The sequence below is a fragment of the Triturus cristatus genome, chromosome 10 (genome assembly GCF_964204655.1).
Source record: "Triturus cristatus chromosome 10, aTriCri1.1, whole genome shotgun sequence".
NCBI lineage: Eukaryota > Metazoa > Chordata > Amphibia > Caudata > Salamandridae > Triturus > Triturus cristatus.
In genome coordinates, this window is record NC_140593.1 from 1,045,078,925 (window position 1) to 1,045,100,690 (window position 21,766).

Consider the following 21,766-nt stretch of genomic DNA (forward strand, 5'->3'; position numbering starts at 1 on the left):
TTGGCTGCTTGCTACTGGTCTAACAAGTTTATCTATGCAGGCTGCCGGGTAAAGTTTGTGGCCTGGTGCTAGGACCGTCTGTTAGCATGCTTCAGGTGGAGCTTTCTGATGCCAACTGTTATTTAGCATTTTTTGAATGGGCTTGCATATATGCTTCCTCCTGCTCTTTTTTTTTTTTTCATGGTGTGGTGTGACCCTAATTTGGTTTGTGCGTTCTTGATGTGCACACCTTTTAAGCCGAAGCACAGTTGCTCTTTGAGGTTGCTCACTCTTAAGATCAAAGTTTTCTTCAGAATCATTTCTCTTCCTCTTATCAGTGTGTACAGTCACTGTCAGTACAACCGCATTCTTTCCTGTTAAGTGGTTACTTCATACCCTACTTCTTTTCCTCCAAAAGTGGCTTTGCTCTTCCATGTGCGTTAGTCCTTCATTCTCCCAACATATCTCCTCTCCACATCTCTCTAAAGAGGAAAGGATTCATCTGTTGTAACCCAAAAGGGCCCTTCCCTTCTACATCGATCACACCAAGGATTACCAGGTGGATTACTGCTTCACCTGTGCAAAAAAGAGAAGGGCAATTAAAAAACGGACTCTTTGAAGATGGATCTGTTCACATGAGAAGTCTCCTGAGGGCCATTCAGCTCCTTCCACCAGAGGCAAAACCACTAATATGGCTTTGGCTGCTACATGAGCATCCTTCCACATCTTTACCAGATACTACTATATATGTAGTGTGAAGTCCACTCCGCAGACCTTCTATCCTTGAGAAGTTACTACTTGGGTATCTGTTAACTATAGCTTCCTTATTGGCCCGAACTTCTTCCTATTCTGTGGAGTGGATTTTTAATACATCAAATGGTCTGATTTAAAATTTAGAAATGTATCCAACCACCAAATTATTATTCGCTCCCATCTGAAGGCACAGACGTTTCATTGATAAACTGACTTCAGCAGACGTGGGTGGCACCTATATGCCGGTCCATGTTGTCTCTTATGAAGTTTGGATGAGGCAGAGTGGCTGTTAAAGGAAAAGAGTTCCAAATCCAGTGAGGCACCTCACGGAATTCGTAAGTGAAGAATCTTTGGTTAGAGTATCCAACAAAGAGAGTGTTACCACAGGTAAGGAACTTGTTCGACAGACACTTTAGCCGAGCTGTGTTGCATGTAAAAGTTGCCCTGCTCATAGCAATTGGAATTTGGGCATGAGTTAGTTAGCTGTCAGTTTGAATAGTTCTCCTGCAGCGTAAGAATAGGGAATAGGTCCGCTAACCTAAAAAAATAAAAAGCCATAACAAAAGAAAGCCGGAACTTACCTCAGGCCTTGGACAGGATCTGGAGGGTGGATGAAGTTTACTCTACAAGGACATATCACCCTAAAGCCAAACTAATATAACAAATTGTTTTTTTTAAACTTCCAATCCATACAGATAATTTTTGTAAGCAATATAACCCCTTTTATTTATTTTGTAATTCTTTATTTGTAAGAGATTACAATTAATAAGAAACACTAGTAAGTCTACCAAAGTAGTATTATTGCAATTTTGATTAATGGCCCACAATTGTGGTTTTTGAACCGCTAGAGTTCAATACTATTAACAGCGGTTTCTTTTGGTTTTCTTTGATTTATTTTTATTTCGAATTGCCCAGTGTTGTGAGAAAAATGTAGATAATGTTGTCTTTTCTTTTTTTACTTTTAATTTTTTTCTCTCAATAATAGCACGATATGGCACAAAAAGTCTAGGGAGATATGATTTCTATCTTCCTAAATCCAATTGTTAAGTGAAAACTATTTTTTAAAACTTTTAAGTCTATGCTGGAAGCAGACGTCTAGCAGAGAGATTGTTTTTTTTTTTTTTTTTTTAAATGTGTTTTCCATTTTGTTAAGTGTGTTGAACTGAGGGAAGGATTACCCTATATACTTATTCTACATATGTCCTCCTACCGTGGATGTTCATTACTGACTGATGGAATTAAGGCTGTCTACTGCCTAAGGCCATTCATTTAAATAAGCTTGTGGCCCAATTGGCTTCATTACTGAATGGAGCTGTTTAGGCTCATACTTCCTTGAGTCGAAGAGGAGCCTTAATGCTTTGGGCCAACAACTCCTCCCAGATCTAAGGTCGGTTGACCGTAGGCACTCCATGTTTCAGCCTTCAATGCCGAGGGGAAATAAGAGAGCAAATACCCAGATCTCTCAAGGGAGTCCCCTCTTCTAAGTTGGCAGTCTGGGGACCTTTCTAACATCTGTTAAATCATCTAGAGGCTCTGATAGGACACTGATCACTAAGCTCCTAGTTTACACCCTCCTATTTGAGGGGCACACTGTGCTTTTGTGACCAGTATTTACTTGATCCCAACCTCTAAGGTAATCCACTAACAAGTAATCAATGCTAGATCTTCTTTAGACCAACTGGCATCTCGAACATCTTGCTCAGATCTTCAGCTCTACATTCCTGACCAGGTACTTATACCCTTGCCTATTGCAGCACAACTGTGACAGTAAATCCCAGCAATAATCTTTCACTTGCATGATTACCACCAGTACCACTGAACTTGTTTACATCCACCCAGACAGGTGCTAGATAGTCCTGGGTGTTGAAAGAGATTTTGAGTTTAAGGCCTCTTCTTGCCTTCCCAGCTGTCCACTGACATAGATACTACATCTAGTGATCCATTCATCCAAACGGAACAGTGGATTAGACAGAAGTGCTGTTGGAATAATGCGTGTACAGGTATACTTGTGACAGCCTTTCACCCCACAATTGTAAGACACATGCCTGGTTTGGTTTGGGATGCCTCCTGGTGAACTCAAGCATTCCCATGCTTTTCATCTCTAAAACGATCTATTTCCCTAAGGCTTGCAGAGTCACCAGAGAACCTCCGTGGTTCTTAAAAGTTAGTGCTTTCTACATGATATTGTGACCACCATTGCCTTTCACCATCTGACCTTTCCCTTCAGGCCTGTTGAGTTCTCACTCCATTACTCTGTGTGAGCTTTACGTTTATTGAAGCCAGATAGCCCATTTGAGAGTCAACTGAAGAGATGTATACACACAACCCGTGAGGGGTAACTCAACCATATTTTCCTCAACTCCATCTTCAAGACCTGCGGGCAATCTGCCCTTTGGAAGTGCTCTCTTGTAAAAAGGCATCCCTTTATGCGGTTACTGATGTTAGGCATTTGTGAGACACTAACCTTGTGTACATTTCAACTCTGCGTTCTCTTCCCTTGGGAAAGTATTTTTTCTGATAAGAACTCTACTTCAACCCACAGGTGGTGTCTGTTTTTCATCTCGATCTCTGTCTTCAGTATGGACCCATGATTAGTGACTTGCTACATAACGTCAGTGTTGCATATGTTCATGATTTTGTCTGATCAGTGAAAGCAAAATTCTTCCTCTGACCATCTCTTTATCACTCTTCCTAGTTGTGATGCAGGGAAAATGGACTTCAAAACCACATTGATAAAAGCTATTTTTTGTAGCCAACATACTTACAAGCTGCATAGAACATTTCCTCCCATGAATATTTTCATGAACACCTCAGTTTTCACCTGGTTTCTGTTGTGCTCCATAAGATATCTCATTGGTAGATATGTGGACCACTCCATGGGTATCCTCTGGAAACGTGTAGTTTAGGGAAGTAGACTTGTAGAACTAGATTGTGTAGATATTGGTGGCCCATGCTGCCTTTCTTCTATGTTTTAATCTTGTTCTTGCTTCGTTATCTATCACTTATCTTTGGAGTAGAATAGATTTACCTCCATGTTGTTGTCTTTTACTTCTATTTCGCAGGCTCTCTCCTTTTTCAAAATGCTGGCCTCCCTAGCCCTCTTGCTGACAGGCAAAACGTTTACATCCATAATGCCTTACTAATGATAGAACTGCCTAGGGTGAATACCGTTGTGGGGTGAGGCCAATAGAGGGGCACGCTAGCAGGTACTTATTGCATATTACAATCATATGCATGCATGGTACACGGTTTATGCAGTTTTAGTTGACTGTTTTGAGAATCACTGCCTGTTCCTGCCACTGAGTGGCAAGGTAGAAATGGCATTTGTTGAGAATAGTAGAGTTCACATAGACTAGCAGAATCATTCACCTTAAAAGTTGGGAAAAAGATCTGTTTCGCTCTTTGCTATGGCTTCTGTGGCATTAAACATCAGAAAACGTTGAGAGCTCAATTCGTTATGCTTCTTCAGATGTCCTAGTATGCCTATGACTTACTTATATATTCTGATACAGGCTTCAACAGCAGATTCCTCACCTTTTAAATATTCTCCAGGCATCAAACTTGATCTGGAAACCCTTTTCAGTCATACCACTGCACGTCTGTAGGTGGCGCCGTGTGGCTCCACACTTGTACAGTTCCGCTCCGAAAGTGACGTACTGGGTCTAAATAGGTACCACTCCCACACGCTGACATACGTTTTTTTCCTTTCCATACCACCAAACCTGGATCCTGAGTTGCTTTCTGAACACTTTTTTTTATTTCCAATGCAAGGGACATGTCGCGTCCGAAACCTACAGAGTTTAAATCTTGCAGGGAGTGTCTCAAGCAAATATCTGTGGTAGATCCCTTTCAGGTTTTCCTGTGGCACCTGGTGTCGGGCCATGACTGGAAGGTCTGCAGTGACTGCACGTTGATGAACCCAAAGGTCATATGGGACCACAATGCGAAGTTGTACATTGCCACGCACCGTAAGAACTCCTTGTTGAAATCGGTCCAATTCTTAAGTCTGTCAATCTCAGTCCTGTTTTTGGTCCAGAAGTTGCAGAAGTGTATCCCAAGGTCGATTTGTCACGCTACAAATCTTTGAGTAAGTTGAAGAAAAAACATTTAAAAATCCAAGTGACACTCGGCCCCTTCCTTCCACTATGAAACTCCTGAGAAGGCATGAGGGAGTAGTCATTCATCATTCCTCTCAATCTGGCTCCCGGATTTGTCCACTTCTGAGCCAATCCCGCAACTTGTTCGGGCACAGTCTGAGTTTCTGTGGCCATCTGCGACACCATGACAGGCCCAAGAGTTCTGCAAGGCCATGCTCCGACTCTTCAGATCCTTACCACCTTACTCTGGTGTGCCTATGGGCCCCAAGGAGCCCCGGCCCCTGTCTTGCCTCTGGTTTCACGATCCACAGCAGTTGCCAGGGCATCAACACCGAATCCGACTTCATCTATGCCGGAAGATGAGTATACTTTCTAATTCAACGTTGGTGCTGTTTTGACCTTGAGTGAGGCACTCGTTCCATGGAACTACAGTGTGCACCACATGACATCCTGCAGCCACCAGAAAAATACCATACACTGTACTCTTTGTTTTGTACCCATTCTGACAATGATTACGACGCAGATGATGAAATCGGTCAACTCTAGAATGAGGCAAATTGGATGATGACCTCCAAGTGGCCTTGATACCACCCCTAATTTTGATCTACTCACATGCACAGATCCTGCCACTGAAGAGCATGCTTCCTTTACAGGTCAATGGGAGGGTGGCTGAAGTTCTCCACCATCAGTTTTCCACCTTAGAGGTCAAAACCAATGTCTGACTGAAATCCTCCAGCAGGGAAAACCATCACTGAGTCCCTGCTCCCTTTTAATGAGGAGCCCGCAGATACTCTCCTATGGGCCTGGCCCAACCTTGCTCTCCCCCCGCCCCCCCTGTAATTTACCAGATTGCAAGTCTCAACTGCTCTGCTCCAGGCACACCATATTTTTGTCCCAACACCTTTCACCCGAGAGCTCAATAGTGCAGGCAGGGAGTCCAAAAGAGTAGAAACCTTTGGAAATAGGGTATTTTATTCCACAAGTTTGACCCTCAAGTCCATAAATACCAGTTGCCTGCTGGGCCGCTGAACCCACAGTTTTTGGGGTTTGGTAGTTCAAGTCCTCCCAGGTGTCCCAGGAGACCTCTGACCTGTCCTGACCCAAACTATACAAGGCGTTCATTTTGAGGTCAAGTTTACAATTCATCGTGGCTTGACTACCACCCATTTCAGTGGAGAGATGAATTGGCACCAGTGGCCGCTACGTCTTACTGCGGACAGCAAATTTTTCTGGTGCTGTCTAATCGTCCCTCATTAACATGCTAATTGATAGGGACTCGCTTTTCTGAGGACCGGTCAGATTCTACTCCGGAGCAGTATAAAGAGAGCCAGGCAACAGCACGCTCCCTGGGCTTATCTGCCCCACCTAGTCAGCTACATCAGCCCTACTGGTGTTAGCATAGGTACCCCATACCGCTAACCAATTTAGCCTCATCTGTTAGTATGCTACTATACTATTCCACGAGAAATGCTGTAGATCCCAGTATCAGTTTTACATATCTTATGGAGCTGTTTTGTGCGAGTGCATAGATAATTGGTGGATTATGTTGATCAGTAACAGGGCAATTCATTCACTTCTATCTACATGTGTACATAACTGTAGATTATTGCGGAGATCAAGTTAGTTAAGATAGTTCTTGTAAGCTGAGGTGTTTGTTGAAAGCTGTTTCGAATGGTGCAAGAAGAGGTATTGAGTGAATTTCAACTGAAATAATTTGTCTAATCGTAGAAAAAGGAGCCTAGATGCTACTAGTGGTTCAAGTGTACACCTAGGTTTTGGGGTCGGAATGCTGTGGTAATGATATAACTCTTGCCTTTAATATTACCTTTGTCATCTTATGTTCCATCTAAAATTCTGAATCTATAGACAACTTGCCTTAACCATATATTTAAATTTCGTCACAGATAATGGACTGTGCTTCTGATGATTTGCAAGGCTTAAAAATACATTTGTAGCTCTTATAAGACTTCTGGGTTTCCCCTAAAGAAACAAAATGTTTAAAGCATACATAAGCTATAAAAGCTGTGCATTCTAGAGAAACCTCATCACAGGAAATTTCTCTTTTTTTCTCTGTCTTTACCCCTAAACGTTTTCAATTGGACCAATAACGTTTTGGAATTGTGGCTAAAATACTGGATTCTGGGTAACATAATTTAGTTTAATTAATGATTTTTTTGTTTCTTATTGTCAATCTAGCAAGATGATGAAAAGATTATTCAGGAAATTCAAAAAGAAGCGGAAGAGGAGCAGAAAAAGAAAAGCGGAGGTGAGTTATATTTCCATACAGATATGTTAGGTTACTTCCATAAAAAAGCTTTGTTAATTATGCTTCGGATCTTTACATAATTATTTTTAATTATTTCTACGCATAGGCATCCTTCTGCTAAACTAGTTTTAATCCACCACCATGACCATTTATGAAGACAAATTAAACCATCCTTCTATCAAGCATATGTTTAGCCACACTCATAATAATGAATATACTGATACTGAAATTAGCCAGTTCTAGTTCAGTGTCCAGGCTATATCAATTACGCCCCTGCTATGCACTGCTAATGACCTCACATATTGCATCATTCATGGCATGTTAAACATTAGTGATGACATCACTGACAACGTGAGTGATAACACCGTAGTCTTAATTCTATGTGTGTGGCCAACTACCATGTATTACCATTGGCCAAGCGCAGCTGTAGGGTGGGGAATCCAGTGATATAAATATATATTTCTTTATTGCAAAGCAGGTTCATTCGGGGCTCCCATGTGGGCCTGTGGATCAGGAGAGAATCACCCTGCCCCTTAATCCCTTTTTCATTTTCTTTTTGCCAGCATGGTGCTCGTGCACAGTGTGTAAGGGTAAAGGTGGCTGCATTTGATTTCTATGACAAGCAGCCAATCAGAGCACAGTGGATTTGCAAATCTACAAGGCATGACAGGAGAAAAAGCTCCCTCGTCCAATGGTGTGCCTCTAATTTTTTAACCCCATTTATGATTCCTCCATGGATACATGAATTTGTGGAAGATCTGTCAATTAACAGTCCAGATATCTCTCAATTTTAACCTCTTCATTGCCTTAATTAATGCTAATTTCTCAAACTACTCAATGGATTTACACCAAATCAAACAAAGGTACTTCCCTGGGGTTAGCTTTACGTACATGCCAAGTTCGATCTGATTAGTTGATTGTTTTTTTAGCTCCTGTATCAAGATGCAAAAGTATCTTGTGGTATTTAGAAAGGGAAATGCAACATTTGGAGCCCCAGTTTTTTTGGGGCCCACACTTAACGGATCTGCATGAAACTTGCCTGGAAGAACCCCAAGTGGATGCATTTTATTTTTTTAAAATTTATTTTAAGTTTTATGCAGAATTTCCCAAACCTCATGTTGGCTCAGGAACGTAACGCCACTGCGCATGCCATTTGTCTCTACCACTCTGTCATTGTTTCTCCGTCTCTCTGCCTCTCACAACCCTAGGTCTTTCTTTTTTTTTTTTATTCCTTTGTAAGTTTCAAATAGAATCAGCAATTTTTCACAAAATTATAGACCAATTCATTACTTAAAATTGCAGGTTTCACAATTGTGTTTTTAGTCCTAAATCATATGCAGTTGTCTATGTTTTTCATGGTCTGTTAGTAGAGCTGTCCAAGTTACTGGCTACCTCCTACATACTGCCCTGGAATCAGGCACTTGTTCTAGTTCCAACCCTTTTCTGTGGAAATGTGTTTTTTCCACAGCACCAAAGTCAGTCTAAATCTAAGAAGGCATTCACCAGCCAGCAACACTTGTCAAAAAATTCAAATGTGTTTGACCTGAGCTGTGAATTCCTGAATAGTGACTTTTAACTGCTGAGATATACAAAAAGTGTTAAACGATTCAATCTGAACTACTATTTTTTTGTAAACGTGTGTTTTTTTAAAAAAACTGCTAAAATTATTTCTGCTAAGTTGTAAATCTGTAATTTTTTCTGCAGGTGCTAGCACAATTCTTTTATCATCTCCCTCCTCCCCGCACTTAAGGTTTTCTTTTTCTCCTGCATAGATCTGCATTAAAATTGGAATACCAAATAGACTCTGTATTTTTCATTTATGGACCTCATGTCAGCCTTTGATCTAGTTAATTGCTCTTTGCTTTGGGAACTTTGTCTGATCTGGGGGTTGATGTATATATGTATTCATTTTATACGTAAACTACAGCAGCAGTACATTATGGCCACGCCAGGGAAACTTCCAGTTGTTTTAAAGTAGGTAGGGGAGTAAGACGGCTGCACACTAGCATGCTTCCTTTTGACCCTAGATATCAATTGTATCGATAAATTCTTGTCTGACAAAACGACAGATGTCCCATATATTGGAACTCATCCAACCCCTCATTATATGCATATGATGCAGTGCTAATGGCCTGTACAGGTAATACAGGTAATGCCTTATAGGATCTTTTGGACAGCTTTGTGTCTTTTATGGAGGGCCTAGGATTTAAAGTTAATACAGGCAAGTCGTTTGTTATGATAGTAGGGCCAGGAAAAAAAAGGAAGCTATTTTTTTTATAGATTGGGGGGAGGGGGATTATGCAGACTAAAGATTTTTGTATTTGGGGTTTACTTTTAGTTCCTCTAATTCAGAGTCATGCCATGTGTGCAATAAGAAATTGTATTTTGAGGAATTTTAAACGCTGGTGATAGATTTTTTTTGTTGTTGTTAAAGTTATTTATTATTTCAAGTAGCAGGACAAAGTGCATTTTAATGCAGTACTTATTCCTAACAGAATAAAATGGGCATCAGCTTCTGCCTGCACTTCAGTAGCTAATTACAGCACCTTTGTCCATCAAAAATATAATAATACTACATTCAGCAATGACAGAAAAAACAATCTGAAAGAAACAGTTAGGTGTAGATTCCTTACCTTAGAATATCCCCCAGGCGTCAGACTGGATCCAGAAAGTTTTTAGTCAACCGTTCCCCTGTGCGTCAGTATTCAAAAAAAATTCAAAATTTATTTATTATGTTTTGGCTCTCAAGAGGGCCACATAAACATATACAATACACAGCAACAAATACACAGAAAATACAAAAATTTAAAAACAAAATTCAATCCGCAATAGCTATACATCAGAAAATCAATCTAACAAGGCCGGACAGACAAAATATCACCAAGGATATTAATAAATAGCTAAAAATCCTTTAAAAAAGTTAAAAATATAAGAACAGAACATTTCGTTCGGAGGACAATAAAGTGCATGAAGGAAATCCTTTAAAGTGACAATGCTAAGGCGGATACAAATTACTTTTAGCCATCGATTGCGCAAATTACGTAACATAGGACAAATCAATAATACATGCATACAGTCCTGGGTGTTCAGTTTACATAAATTGCACAAAGCAGAAGTGCCATGCCATTTAGATAACAGTAGATTAAGTGGAATTAAATCATAGCGTAACAAAAACCAAAACCTACGTATCCCATGCGGTAGATTCCATAGGGCATAGGGTTGTGGCTGTTTCAACCTATAGGAGGAGATGAGAGGTTCCACATTCCTTTTATCACCAATTGATTTTTTATCGGAGAGGAAACAAAACTCCCACGAAGCCTCCTTGAGGACATGTTTTAACTGCGTGGAGGAGTAGGAGAATAGAACACTTTCATCAAGTTTCAGTATCTTTACAGCCCTTCTAAAGTTGCTTACGAGTTTAGAGAACTCTTTAAAATTGCCCAAAAGTTCATTTTTGAGGAGAACTCGCAGGGTGCCATCTCCCGCTCTAGCCAAACTGGCCACCCATCTTATTAGGGCGCATAGACCCTGAACCCAGGAACTCCTGAGTCCAAAGTCAAGCCTACAGGCGGCTAGTGGGCAAGCATTGTTTAGAGTCGAGAGGGATCTTAAGAGTTTCCCCTCAATCTTATGGCAGAAGTCCCAGTTTTTCACCTCTATTAATTCAATACCATACAAGATAGTTGCGGGGATTTTTACTCTAAAAACTTCTAGAAGACTGGAAAAATGTCTTTTCCCTGTTGCCTGGTATAAGGACTTTAACCCATTGCCATGGGCAAGAGCTTTGCGGGAGCAGTGCTCTATATGGAGTTTCTCACTCATATTGGCCGAAAATATTTTTCCCAAAAAAGTATAGGAAGTTACGACCTCCAATCTATGCCCTCCAATAGCCCAACCGTAATTTGTCGAGCGGCACTTCTTCTTACCAGCTATACACATCACTTTACTTTTGGTAATATTAATCTTCATGTAATGCTCACCAGCAAAGGCCTGTAGAGCCTGTAGCCGATTTGCAAGACCAATTGGAGTCAAGTCAAGAATCAGAACATCATCGGCATACATCAGGCAGGATATTGGAGTCCCTCCTATCATCGGGGCAATCCCCTCACTGGCAGACATGGCAGCAGGGAGGTCAGCCGTATATAAGGAGAACAAAAGGGGTGCCAATAAGCAGCCTTGTTTAAGGCCATTCCGAGATGGTATTTTGGCCGAAAGCCCCCTTTCGCCCCCCATTAAGACCCTGCACCAGGTCTCAGTGTGCAGAGCCCGCACCAGTTCCAACAGGGGGGTAGGGACACCAAGCGTCGCCAGTTTTCTCCACAGCGTTCCACGATCTACTTTATCGAACGCTGTGGAGAAATCAATAAAGGCGGCATATACCACTCCTCCTCTCACCTGGACATATTTATCTGTGATCACCTGAAGGGCGGTCAGGTTATCTAGCGTGCCATGCTCCCTTCGGAAACCAGTCTGTTCAAACGGCAAAATATTGCCGTCCTCGACCCAATCAGAAAGAGATCTAAGGAGACATTTCGCAAAGACCTTTCCGATGGAGTCGAGGAGTGCAATCAGGCGGTAATTACTAGGGCTATCCCTTATACCCTTTTTAAAAATAGGGACCAAAATACTTCCTCTCCAGGACGCAGGAACAAATTTGGAGAGATGGCACGCCTTAAACAAGGGGTACAAAATTTTGCTCCAACTTAAGGGATCTTGTTTGAGGACCGTCATAGGAAGCTCATCCGGTCCCATGGCCCCAGAGGGCCGCATATTTTTTATAGCCGTCTCGATTTCTTTCTCTGAGGGATGGAAAACCAGGTCTTCAGGGGCAGCATATATGGAATTATCAATACCTGTGGTCCCGTTCCCTGCATAGAGCTCTCGGATATGAGAGGACCATACCTCTTCTGGTATAGGAATGGGGGTGGGGGTATGGCGCGTACCACATCCCTTCCCAATTATTGCCCAAAAGTCTTTAATATTACCATGTACAGCAGATTCCCTTAGTTTAATCCAAACTTCATCCTCCCTTTCCTTTTTAATTTTTTGCTTGAGTCTGCTTCTCTTTCTTTTTAACCTGGCAATTTCTTTCCCACGTTCCAGGACCCTTTCTAAATACTGTTCGCGAACTAGTTTATTTATTTCCCTATTCAGGGTACGCAATGTATTGGGGACTACCTCTCCTTTCCTAGGGGGAACAGTTTTTTTTGCGTACAATAAAATCTTTCGCATAAATTCTTCAAAATAAACAAATTCGCTACCATTCCACTCGTTTATTACCATTAGGGTATCGGCCAAAAGGTCCTGCACCCCATTAATGGCGGCAAAGTTCCAGAAGCACCTTCCAGAAGAGGCATGGAAGGTAGCCTCGTTGCCTTTAAGCGACCAAGACGCCGTATTCAAAGAAATTAAAGACATTGTTAAAAACAATATACTATGATCGCTGAGTGACGTAGGTATAATCTTTAGGTCCAGAATATGGGGAAACAGGCCATAGTCTGCAATAGCATAGTCCAAAATTGACGACCCAAAGGGGGATTTATGAGTATAATTAGCGGGGACGTCAGATGGAAATCTTCCATTTAAAATAATACCATCCCCAATCGCTAATTCTTTTAACAAAATCTTCCCTCTTTTATTTGTCACCAAGTTCTCAGGGAAAAGCGTCTGGGGAATAAAATGAACCTCTTCCTTAACTTTATTCCTGAAGAGTTTCAGACTAGCATTTGAAATTTTGCAATTTAGATCACCTACAAGCAAAATTACAGGGGAAGATGGGGAATTTTTTATCTGTTCAATATATCGGAGAACCTGCTGCAAACTATCATTAAAACGCTCCTCAGGGGGTATATACACATTAAAAATTACCATAGGATATTTTTCACCATTATGGAACAGATTTTCTAGAGTTATTGTGTGGAAAAGTCTACTAGGATCAATATAATGGGAGAATCTCCATTGCAATTTATTTGACAATAAGCAGGCAATCCCCCCCCTGGCATGCCCTTTCTTAGAGGGCGCAGCTGGTACTTCCAAGACATAAAAATCTTTTGATGGAATTAGCGTATCAATGCACCATGTTTCCTGAATGCACAATACATCCGCACCCAGAGAAGATAAAAAAGCAAGTTTCTCTGGGCAACTGTGGAATCCAGCCGCATTCCAGGAAATTATTTTTAATGCGGTGTTAAAGATGGTGAAACAATTTGGGGTTATCCTTTGTTTTTGTTGATAATGCACTATGGAGCCAATTCCACCGGTTATTATCATCTATTAGTGAAGAGTTCTCAGTTTGTGGAAGTGGCTTCACGTGCGAAACTGAGCGTTTTCCCCTAGAAACCCAAATTTTTAGGTCTCTAAGGGGAGAGGTTACCCCGTTTTGCTCACCACCCCCAAACCCCTGGTTACATAAAAGATTTGGCTTGCCTGGGTTGGAGATAGGGAGAATGTCAATGCCTAGGCGCTGAAAATTTTCGGCTTGTTCTAGTATCAAGTTTGTTATAATAGGCGAATAAAATTTCACCCGTATACTCAATACCCTACTTCCACCCAACAGAGACACCAGTTCTATGTCTCTAGATTGAATATGGTAGAGACTTTCAACCTCACTAAAACGTTTGAGAAGCCAAGCTCTATTTAACAAAAGGTCAGTATCAAATAAAGGTACAAAATCTAGTACACGTACGTCCACCGGGGCCTTAGTGATATTTACAGATCGGGCCGGAGGACAGTAATTTTCCGACTCTAGTGTTACAGCAAAGGGGGGGGCCAAAGGGTTAAGAGCCCCAGATGGATAAGAAATTGGCACTCCTAATGCGCTCCGTGAAGGAGAGCATGGGGGAGAGCCCCCTACTTGCGGTGTAGCTTCCTGAGTAAACAAACTACGTTGTTCGTTTTCCCCCTCTACAGAGGTTAAAGTAGTTAAGTTCAAATCAATGTCCACCTTTAAGGAAGTAGAAGAGGGCTCCACATTGATTTCATCATTCTCCCTTGCCGCTGAAATATTTTGGAAAATAATCCTCCGCTGCTTTTTCTTTCTGTATTTTCGAATTGGTTTCCTCTTGTTACCTTTATTAATTTTTTGTTTACCATTTTTTCCCCTTTCTTCTTTTACCTCCGGTTTATCGTCCAGGGATTCTTTTCCGCACTCAGGCACAAAAATAGGAAACAACTCCTGGACCGCTTTAGGGCCAGGCAAAGGTTTATCCTCCTCCTCTATCTCCAGAACTGTGTTTTTGATGCAGATGGGAGCTGCAGTAAGAGGCATATCCTTGTGAGGTTCCAGAGTAGGCGATTCAACCTTCCTATCCAGTTCCCCTCTAGTATCTCCGGTTTTCCCCTCAGACAAGTAATGCTCAGACTTGGGGGGAGAGGCCTTCCTCATATCAGGCGATTTCTGCAGCAATGTCTTTAAAATTTGAGTGACTGATTCAAGAATACAGTCCGAGCTGCCTACAAATTTCCCCAAAAGCAGTAAGATTGAAGCAAGGAGTTGTTCCAGAGCGATCATGAACTCAGAGATCGGCTTTTCTCGTACTTCCGCAGTGCAGCAATTATCCAAGAGATTAAGGTCGGGGCTCCTGGAAATATTTAACAAGTCGGATATTTCATGGCCATTTAACGAAGGGGTGCTACTATACAACAGTAACCCCGATGGGGTGGCACCCCCTGAGGCTTTAAACTGCTCCAAAGACTCCACTTTAGCTGGGCTTACGTAGCATTCCCAAAGTTCCAGGTCATTAGATAGTGCAGACAAGTCACCCCCCGGCCTATCATTCATAGGTGACTGAGGGATCGGTGGTATATGCACTGGATCACCTACGGTCGTCATTTTCCCCTCTGTGGAGTCCCGTAAGAGAGACCCCCCTACCATTGATTGTGGGGCCCCATGCTGTACCAGAGGCGGTTGGGGGTCTATGATGGCTGGTGAATGAAATTCCAGAGCTTTAGTATCTGATCTTTCTGGCGTAACAAGTTTGGATTTTTTTAGACCAGCTAGATCCCAAAGTTCAGATAGTTGGCATTGACCTTTCAACGGTGGGTTATTCACTGATTTGTTTCTTGTGCGGGTGGTAATTAATTTTCGGCCAGGTTTTACTCCCACTACCCTTCCTGAGCGTAGTGTTTTAGACATTTTCCACACTATTTTCCACAGTAATAGACTTAATCAAAAATATAAATAAGTACAACTGGTAAAAATCTGAAGTGACGTCAATCCCTGACCGGCCAAGTAAGTCCGAGATACAGTATAGCTACAACAGTACACAAATCATTCACAAACCTACGAAAGTGGACACAAGTTCAATGAGGCAGTAAGAAAATGTAAATGACCGGGCCCAGCCCAGCCTACCTCGGTCACTGAGGGCCACAGAGGGCCCGCCCTTTGCCCGGGCTTAGCCCGGCGTCGCCCGCGCGCGTCCCGCGGTCTTCCAGCGATAATGAAGGCAGGTGAGGGGGGCGTGGCGGCGAGATGTAGCTGGCCCCGCTGACTTGTGGGCAATGTGGTTTTCCTCACACTCGTGCCGCCGACTGCCTCACCCAGCGAGTGTTTCCCGCGGAGCGGGAAACGCGAGCAGTAAATCCCTATGCGCTGCCAGATAGCGCTTGCACGGTACAGGCGCTTAGAGTTCTTTCCAGAGCGTTGTTTCTTCACACCAGCAATGGACACGCTTTCAGACAGCACAGCAGCACTTGGAAAGTGCTCCGCTCCTCAGCGGACTTCCAGCGATAATGAAGGCAGGTGAGGGGGGCGTGGCGGCGAGATGTAGCTGGCCCCGCTGACTTGTGGGCAATGTGGTTTTCCTCACACTCGTGCCGCCGACTGCCTCACCCAGCGAGTGTTTCCCGCGGAGCGGGAAACGCGAGCAGTAAATCCCTATGCGCTGCCAGATAGCGCTTGCACGGTACAGGCGCTTAGAGTTCTTTCCAGAGCGTTGTTTCTTCACACCAGCAATGGACACGCTTTCAGACAGCACAGCAGCACTTGTGCGTCAGTAGGTGGCGTTGGTCGACTCAGCGTCGTGGTCGCCGGGATGACGTCACGGATGTTACTTAGACCTTGCACTCACGCGCTGACGTTAGTTCTTTATTTTTCCGCGCCAGTAAGCGCAGATCCGGAGAGAGCGGTACCCCCAGTCATTTTTTGACTGACTTTTTGCAACTTTGTCAACTTCTTTTCGAGTCTACGTTGACTCCTGGTGCACGAGGGATGCCTGGTTTCAAGGCCTGCGGTTCCTGTTCTCGACTGATGTCGGTAAAAGATCCACACCGCATGTGCCTATACTGCCTGGAGCGCGACCACGACCCCAAGTCGTGCTCTGACTGCCGGCCCATGGCCCGAAGTCTTGTGGGAGCGTTACTGAAAGCTCCTCGAGTCCCTGCAGTCGGCCAGGCTTCGTTCGAGGTCCCAGTCGCGTGGTAGGTCACGGGACTGATTGCGGAGCCATCATCACTCCTCGTTGAAGTCTTCGCACTCGCAGTTGGGTAAGTCGAGGCATAAGAAGTGGACGAAGCATCATGGCTCTTTGACTTCCCCTCATCCGACGCAACGAAGGGTGCGGGTGGTGCCACTCCCACGGTCCGCGTGCGGAGCCTTCAGGGTCGACTCCGGGCCTCCCTCCCTTCCCAGGATCAGGAGCGACCCCTGCCCAGCTTCGTCAATTGTACGAAGCAATGCATGCCATCTTTGGGCAGCCCAACTCTGCCGGTGCGCCTTTGGGCCCTGCAGACTCTGCTGGGGGCCCTAGGCCTTCTACACCGGTGGCTCCGGCCTCTGCAACACAAGGCCCCGTTGGATCCAGGCCTGGATCCGGATCAGCGCTGGTCGACCTCGTAACACCTCCACCAGCGCCGATTCCACCAGCACCACGTTCGCAGCCGGCGCCGGCTGTACATCCATCCGATGTCGAACCCGGCTTCCACTCAAATGTGGATACGGAGCTGGACGGATTCGGCGCCGATGGGTACTTTTGTGCCTGCATTCCACCCTGGCCATTTTCAGCCTCTTTGGCAGCCAGAGGAGGGTGAGGAAGACTAGGAGAGGTCTGAGGACCATTTAACTGCGCAGCTAGAGAATGAGCCGGACTGGTGAGAGGAACTGGGGGATGCCAGTTGTCTGGTTACCTCCCCAGACCTAGGCATGTTGTCTCCTCCTACTGGGGCTACGGAGGAGGGAGCATCATACGCAGTGGTGTTGCATATGGCGGCCGAGGCTCTACACCTTGAGCTACCTATGGTGGCAGTCAGGTCTGACCTCCTGACCCAGGTGCTTCAGCTGGCAGCGAGCACTTCGGAGACCCTGCTGCCGTTCAATGAAGCCCTTACGAACATCATTTTGGGTACCTGGTCTAGGCCCAACACAGGGGTTCCTGTGGATAGGATGGTTGCCCGATGCCACCGCCTGGCCCCAGGTGACCCAACTTTCCTCTCCCAATACCTTACCCCTGAGAGCTTGGTGGTCCAAGCCTCTACCTCCAAGAACACCTTCCCTACAGCTCCACCTGATAGGGAATCCAAGAAGTTGGACCACCTTGGAAAGATGTTTTCTTCCTCCAGCTTCGGACTACGGTCAGTAAACACCGCGTGTCTGTTGAGCCATTATTCCCACTCTGTGTGGGATACGGTGGCGCAAGTGCTGCCTCAGTGCCCGGAGGAGGCCCGGGCCGTGCTCTCCCATTCTGTCACCGAGGGGAGAGATGTAGCGAAGATTACCATCAGCTGTGGGCTGGATACCGCCGACGCACTGGGCAGAATAATTGCCACGTCAGTAGCCCTTCGGGGCTACGCCTGGTTGCGTTAGACTAGGTTTTCCGGAGATGTCCAATCCACACTTATGGACATGCCCTTTGATGGCCGTCGCCTTTTCGGCAACAAGGTAGACAACGCACTGGAGCACTTTAAGGACTCTCGAGCTACGGCCAGGTCCTTGGGTCTCTCCACCACCCGCCCTGCGCAGTCTGCCTTTCGCCCCTTTCGTGGGGACGGAAGGGGTGCCCCACTCTGTCCCGCACAGAGCCACAGGCCGGTGCAGGCTGTTCAGCCCCAGCGCGGCCAGGGATGTGGGAACCACCGGCGTGGTTCTGGGGTCCAGCAAGCGAGCCAGTCCACCACAGTCCCCTCTGCATCAGCCTCCAAACCCACGTAGTCCGACCTTCCAGGGCCATTAAAAGCCAATGGGCGGCAGGATCCGCCATCACCTCTGCCACTGGCGCACCATCACGTTGGACGGGTTCTGCAGATAGTCCTAAGGGCTACTCCCTCCCCTTCAAGACTACCCCTCCCTCCATGCCACCTCAGTACCATCGCATGTCGGAGGATCACCTAGTCCTTCTCCAACAGGAAGTTTCAGCCCTCTTGGCCAAGGAGACCATCAAGCGCGTTCCTGGCCCAGAAGTAGGTCGTGATTGCTATTCCCACTACTTTCTGGTGCCCAAGAAGGACAAAGGCCTGCGTCCTATCTTGCATCTCAGGAACGTCAAAATGTTGACGCTCGCTCAGGTCAAGTGTTGGATTTGCAGGACATTTTGCACATCCCCGTCCTGCCGGCCCAACGGCGTTGCCTGCGGTTCACGGTAGGTCATGAGCACTTTCAGTTTACCGTGCTCCTATTTGGCCTTACCTGCGCCTCTTGGGTGTTCACAAAAGTGATGGCGGTGGTCGCAGCTCATTTGCGCAGATCAGGGGTTCCAGTCTTCCCCCTATCTCGACGACTGGTTGTTGAAGGCGCTCTTGCCCCAGGAAGTCGTCTCCCACCTCCAGACTACGGCCGACCTGCATTTGCTGGGGTTCTCCATCAACATGCCGAAGTCGCACCTGATTCCCTCTCAGAAGCTCCTTTTCATCTGAGTGGTTCTGGACACAACAGAGTTTTGGGTTTATCCCCCCCGAACAGCATATTCGGGCTATGATTCCGATCTTTCAGCCTCTATCCTGGGTTTCGGTCAGGGTGACCCTGAGGCTGCTAAGCCTCTTGGCCTCCTGCATCCTGCTGGTCGATCACGCCAGGTGGCTTATGCGGGATCTGCAGTGGGACCTGAAGTCCAGTGGGCGCAGCATCAGGGGAATCTGTCCGATTGTGTTCAGATTTTAGAGGGCACTGCACTACAATTGCAGTGGTGGCTAACGAACCAGGATTGAGTCAACGGCAGGTCCCTCTCCCCTTCCCAACCAGAACACACAGTGGTGAGACGCATCCCTTCTGGAATGGGGTGGCCACATGGGAGAGGCGAAGATCAGAGGCCTCTGGTCTCCGGCAGAGTCCGGGCTCCACATCAATATTCTGGAGCTTAGGGCGATCCGTCTTGCACTCAAAGCATTCCTTCCCTTTGTTAGGGGAAGAGTAGTGCAAGTGTTCACGGATAACACCACCGCCATGTGGTACTGCAACAAACAAGGCGGGGTGGGGTCGTGGACCCAATGTCAGGAGGCCCTCCACCTCTGGACATGGCTGGAACATCAGGACATATATCCCTGGTGGTTCAACACCTGGCAGTTTCTTTGAACCTCAGGGCGTACGGACTCGGCCGCAGGTGCATGATGGATCACAAATGGCGTCTTCACTCGTAGGTGGTGCAAGTTCTCTTTCAGCACTGGGGAGAGCCTTTGTTAGATCTATTCGCCACCGAAGAGAACGCGCAATGTCAGCAATTCTGCGCATTGGAATTTCCAAGGCGGCACTCGCTAGGCAACGCTTTTTTGCGGTCTTCTATACGCCTTTCCGCCTATACCACTTCTGCCCAGAGTGCTGAAGATCAAGCGCGACCAGGCCCAAGTAATTCTTGCCGCACCGGACTAGGCACAAAGAGTCTGGTATCCCGAGCTGCTCAACATGGCCATCGATCCTCCAATCATACTGCCTCTTCGGCAGGATCTTCTGTCGCAGCAGCAGGGAACGGTTCTCCACCTGAACCTGTCCAGCCTCCACCTCCTTGCGTGGAGACTGAGCGGCAGCAGTTGACGTCATTTGACTTGCCGCCCGAAGTCTGTGATGTAATCTTGGCAGCCAGGCGTCCCTCCACTAAGACAGTATATGCCTGCCGATGGAACACATTTGTAGCATGGTGCGCAGCAAAGGCTGTGGATCTCCTTTATGCCCCTCCTTCTGAGGTTCTCTTGTTCCTCCTTTCTTTGGCCCAGCAGGGGTCTGCTCTGGGCACTATCAAGGGCTATCTTTTGGCAATTTCTGCCTTTCTAAGGCTTCCTGATCAGCATTCTCCAAGTCCATGGTTGTAAATTGTTTAATGAAAGGCATTACTCATGTCTTCCCTCCTATTCCCTTCCTGATGCCTCAGTATTACTGGAATTTGGTCTTGACCTATTTGATGTGCGCTCCCTTTGAGCCGCTTCACAACTGGAGAAGTGTGGCTCAGGGGTTAGAGGCAGCAGACCCGGAAGCTGAGATCGGTCCTGGACCAGGGTTCAATTCCCCGCCTGGGCGGGTCTTGGGCTAAAGATTCCACGGACTCGATAATTCTCGCCCCGGTACCTCCTCGACTCACGGGTTCACACTCTGCGACTCTGGGCAATAGCTTGCTTAATCTCCACAACGGCCCCTCGCGGCGGGATGCCTGACTTTCACCTTGTGGATACCCTGCTATCTCACAGGGGAATACCAGGACGGGTTCCCTAAGCAAGCGCCAGGAAACCCACAGCGGGTAGCTGTGCGCTATATAAGCTCAACTACATTTACATTTACAACTGTCCTCTACGACTCTTAACTCTTAATACTGCATTCCTTTTCTGGCTGTACATCCGGACAAGGTTGTTTTAAGAACTCGTCCATCATTTCTTCGCAAGGTGGTCCCCTCCTTTCACATCGGGCAAACCATCACTTTGCCCTCCTTCTTTCCGTCTCCGCATCCTTCTAAAGAGAAAGAGAGGCTCCACCGTCTGGACCCAAAAATGCACTTTCCTTCTTTCTGGATCGCACCAAACAGTTCCGGGTGGATAACCAGCTCTTTGTCGGTTACGTGGGTGCCAAGAAAGGTTGAGCCGTACAGAAGCAGACCATCGCTAGATGGGTCATTTTGTGTATTAAAGCCTGCTATTCTCTTGCTAAAAAGGAGCCTCCAGTGGGGCTACACGCCCGTTCCACCAGGGCGACGAGGAGTCCCTCTGAATGATATTTGTCAGGCACCTATGTGGACACTACTGACTGGGCAGCCAAGTGCGGAGAGACGGCTTCTTTGGCCGTTCTGTTCTCCAGGACTTTCTGGTGTGTTCTTGGTTCGCAGACCCACCTCCGGGGTTGGTATTGCTGGGGTATCTATTCTAAGGTAAGGAATCTATAACTAACTGTTTCTTTCAGATGAGCAAGTTACTTACCTTCGGTAACGATATATCTGTAAGAAACATAGGTTAGTTATAGGTTCCTTACCGCCCCACCCATCCTCCCCGTTCTGCAAACTGATTTCTAGGGTTAAGGACATCCTTTCAGGGCCCTAGTTTTGTGCCCCAGTGGTTAGTGTCTTGCATAGCTCTGTGTTTCTGGCGCAGAAAGTTGTGTACAGAACTGACGTCTGCGCGCGAGGGTGGGTTCTAAGTAACTTCCACAACATCATCCCAGCGCCGACGACAGACGTGGAGTTGACTGACGCCACCTACTGACGCGCAGGGCTACTGCTGATGAAAAACTTTCCGGATCCAGTCTGACACCTGGGGCCGATATTCTAAG

At 45.9% G+C, this 21,766-nt stretch overlaps 1 protein-coding gene across 2 annotated transcripts in view; it reads left to right on the forward strand.

Moving 5' to 3' along the window:
* The window catches only part of RNF216 (ring finger protein 216), an 883,004-nt gene that overhangs the window by 845,237 nt on the left and 16,001 nt on the right, over positions 1-21,766 (forward strand). For both annotated transcript variants that reach the window (XM_085629139.1, XM_085629141.1), the window contains one exon: positions 7,026-7,095. In XM_085629139.1, coding sequence (XP_085485265.1) covers positions 7,026-7,095 — 70 coding nt within the window. The remainder of the gene's footprint in view (positions 1-7,025; positions 7,096-21,766) is intronic.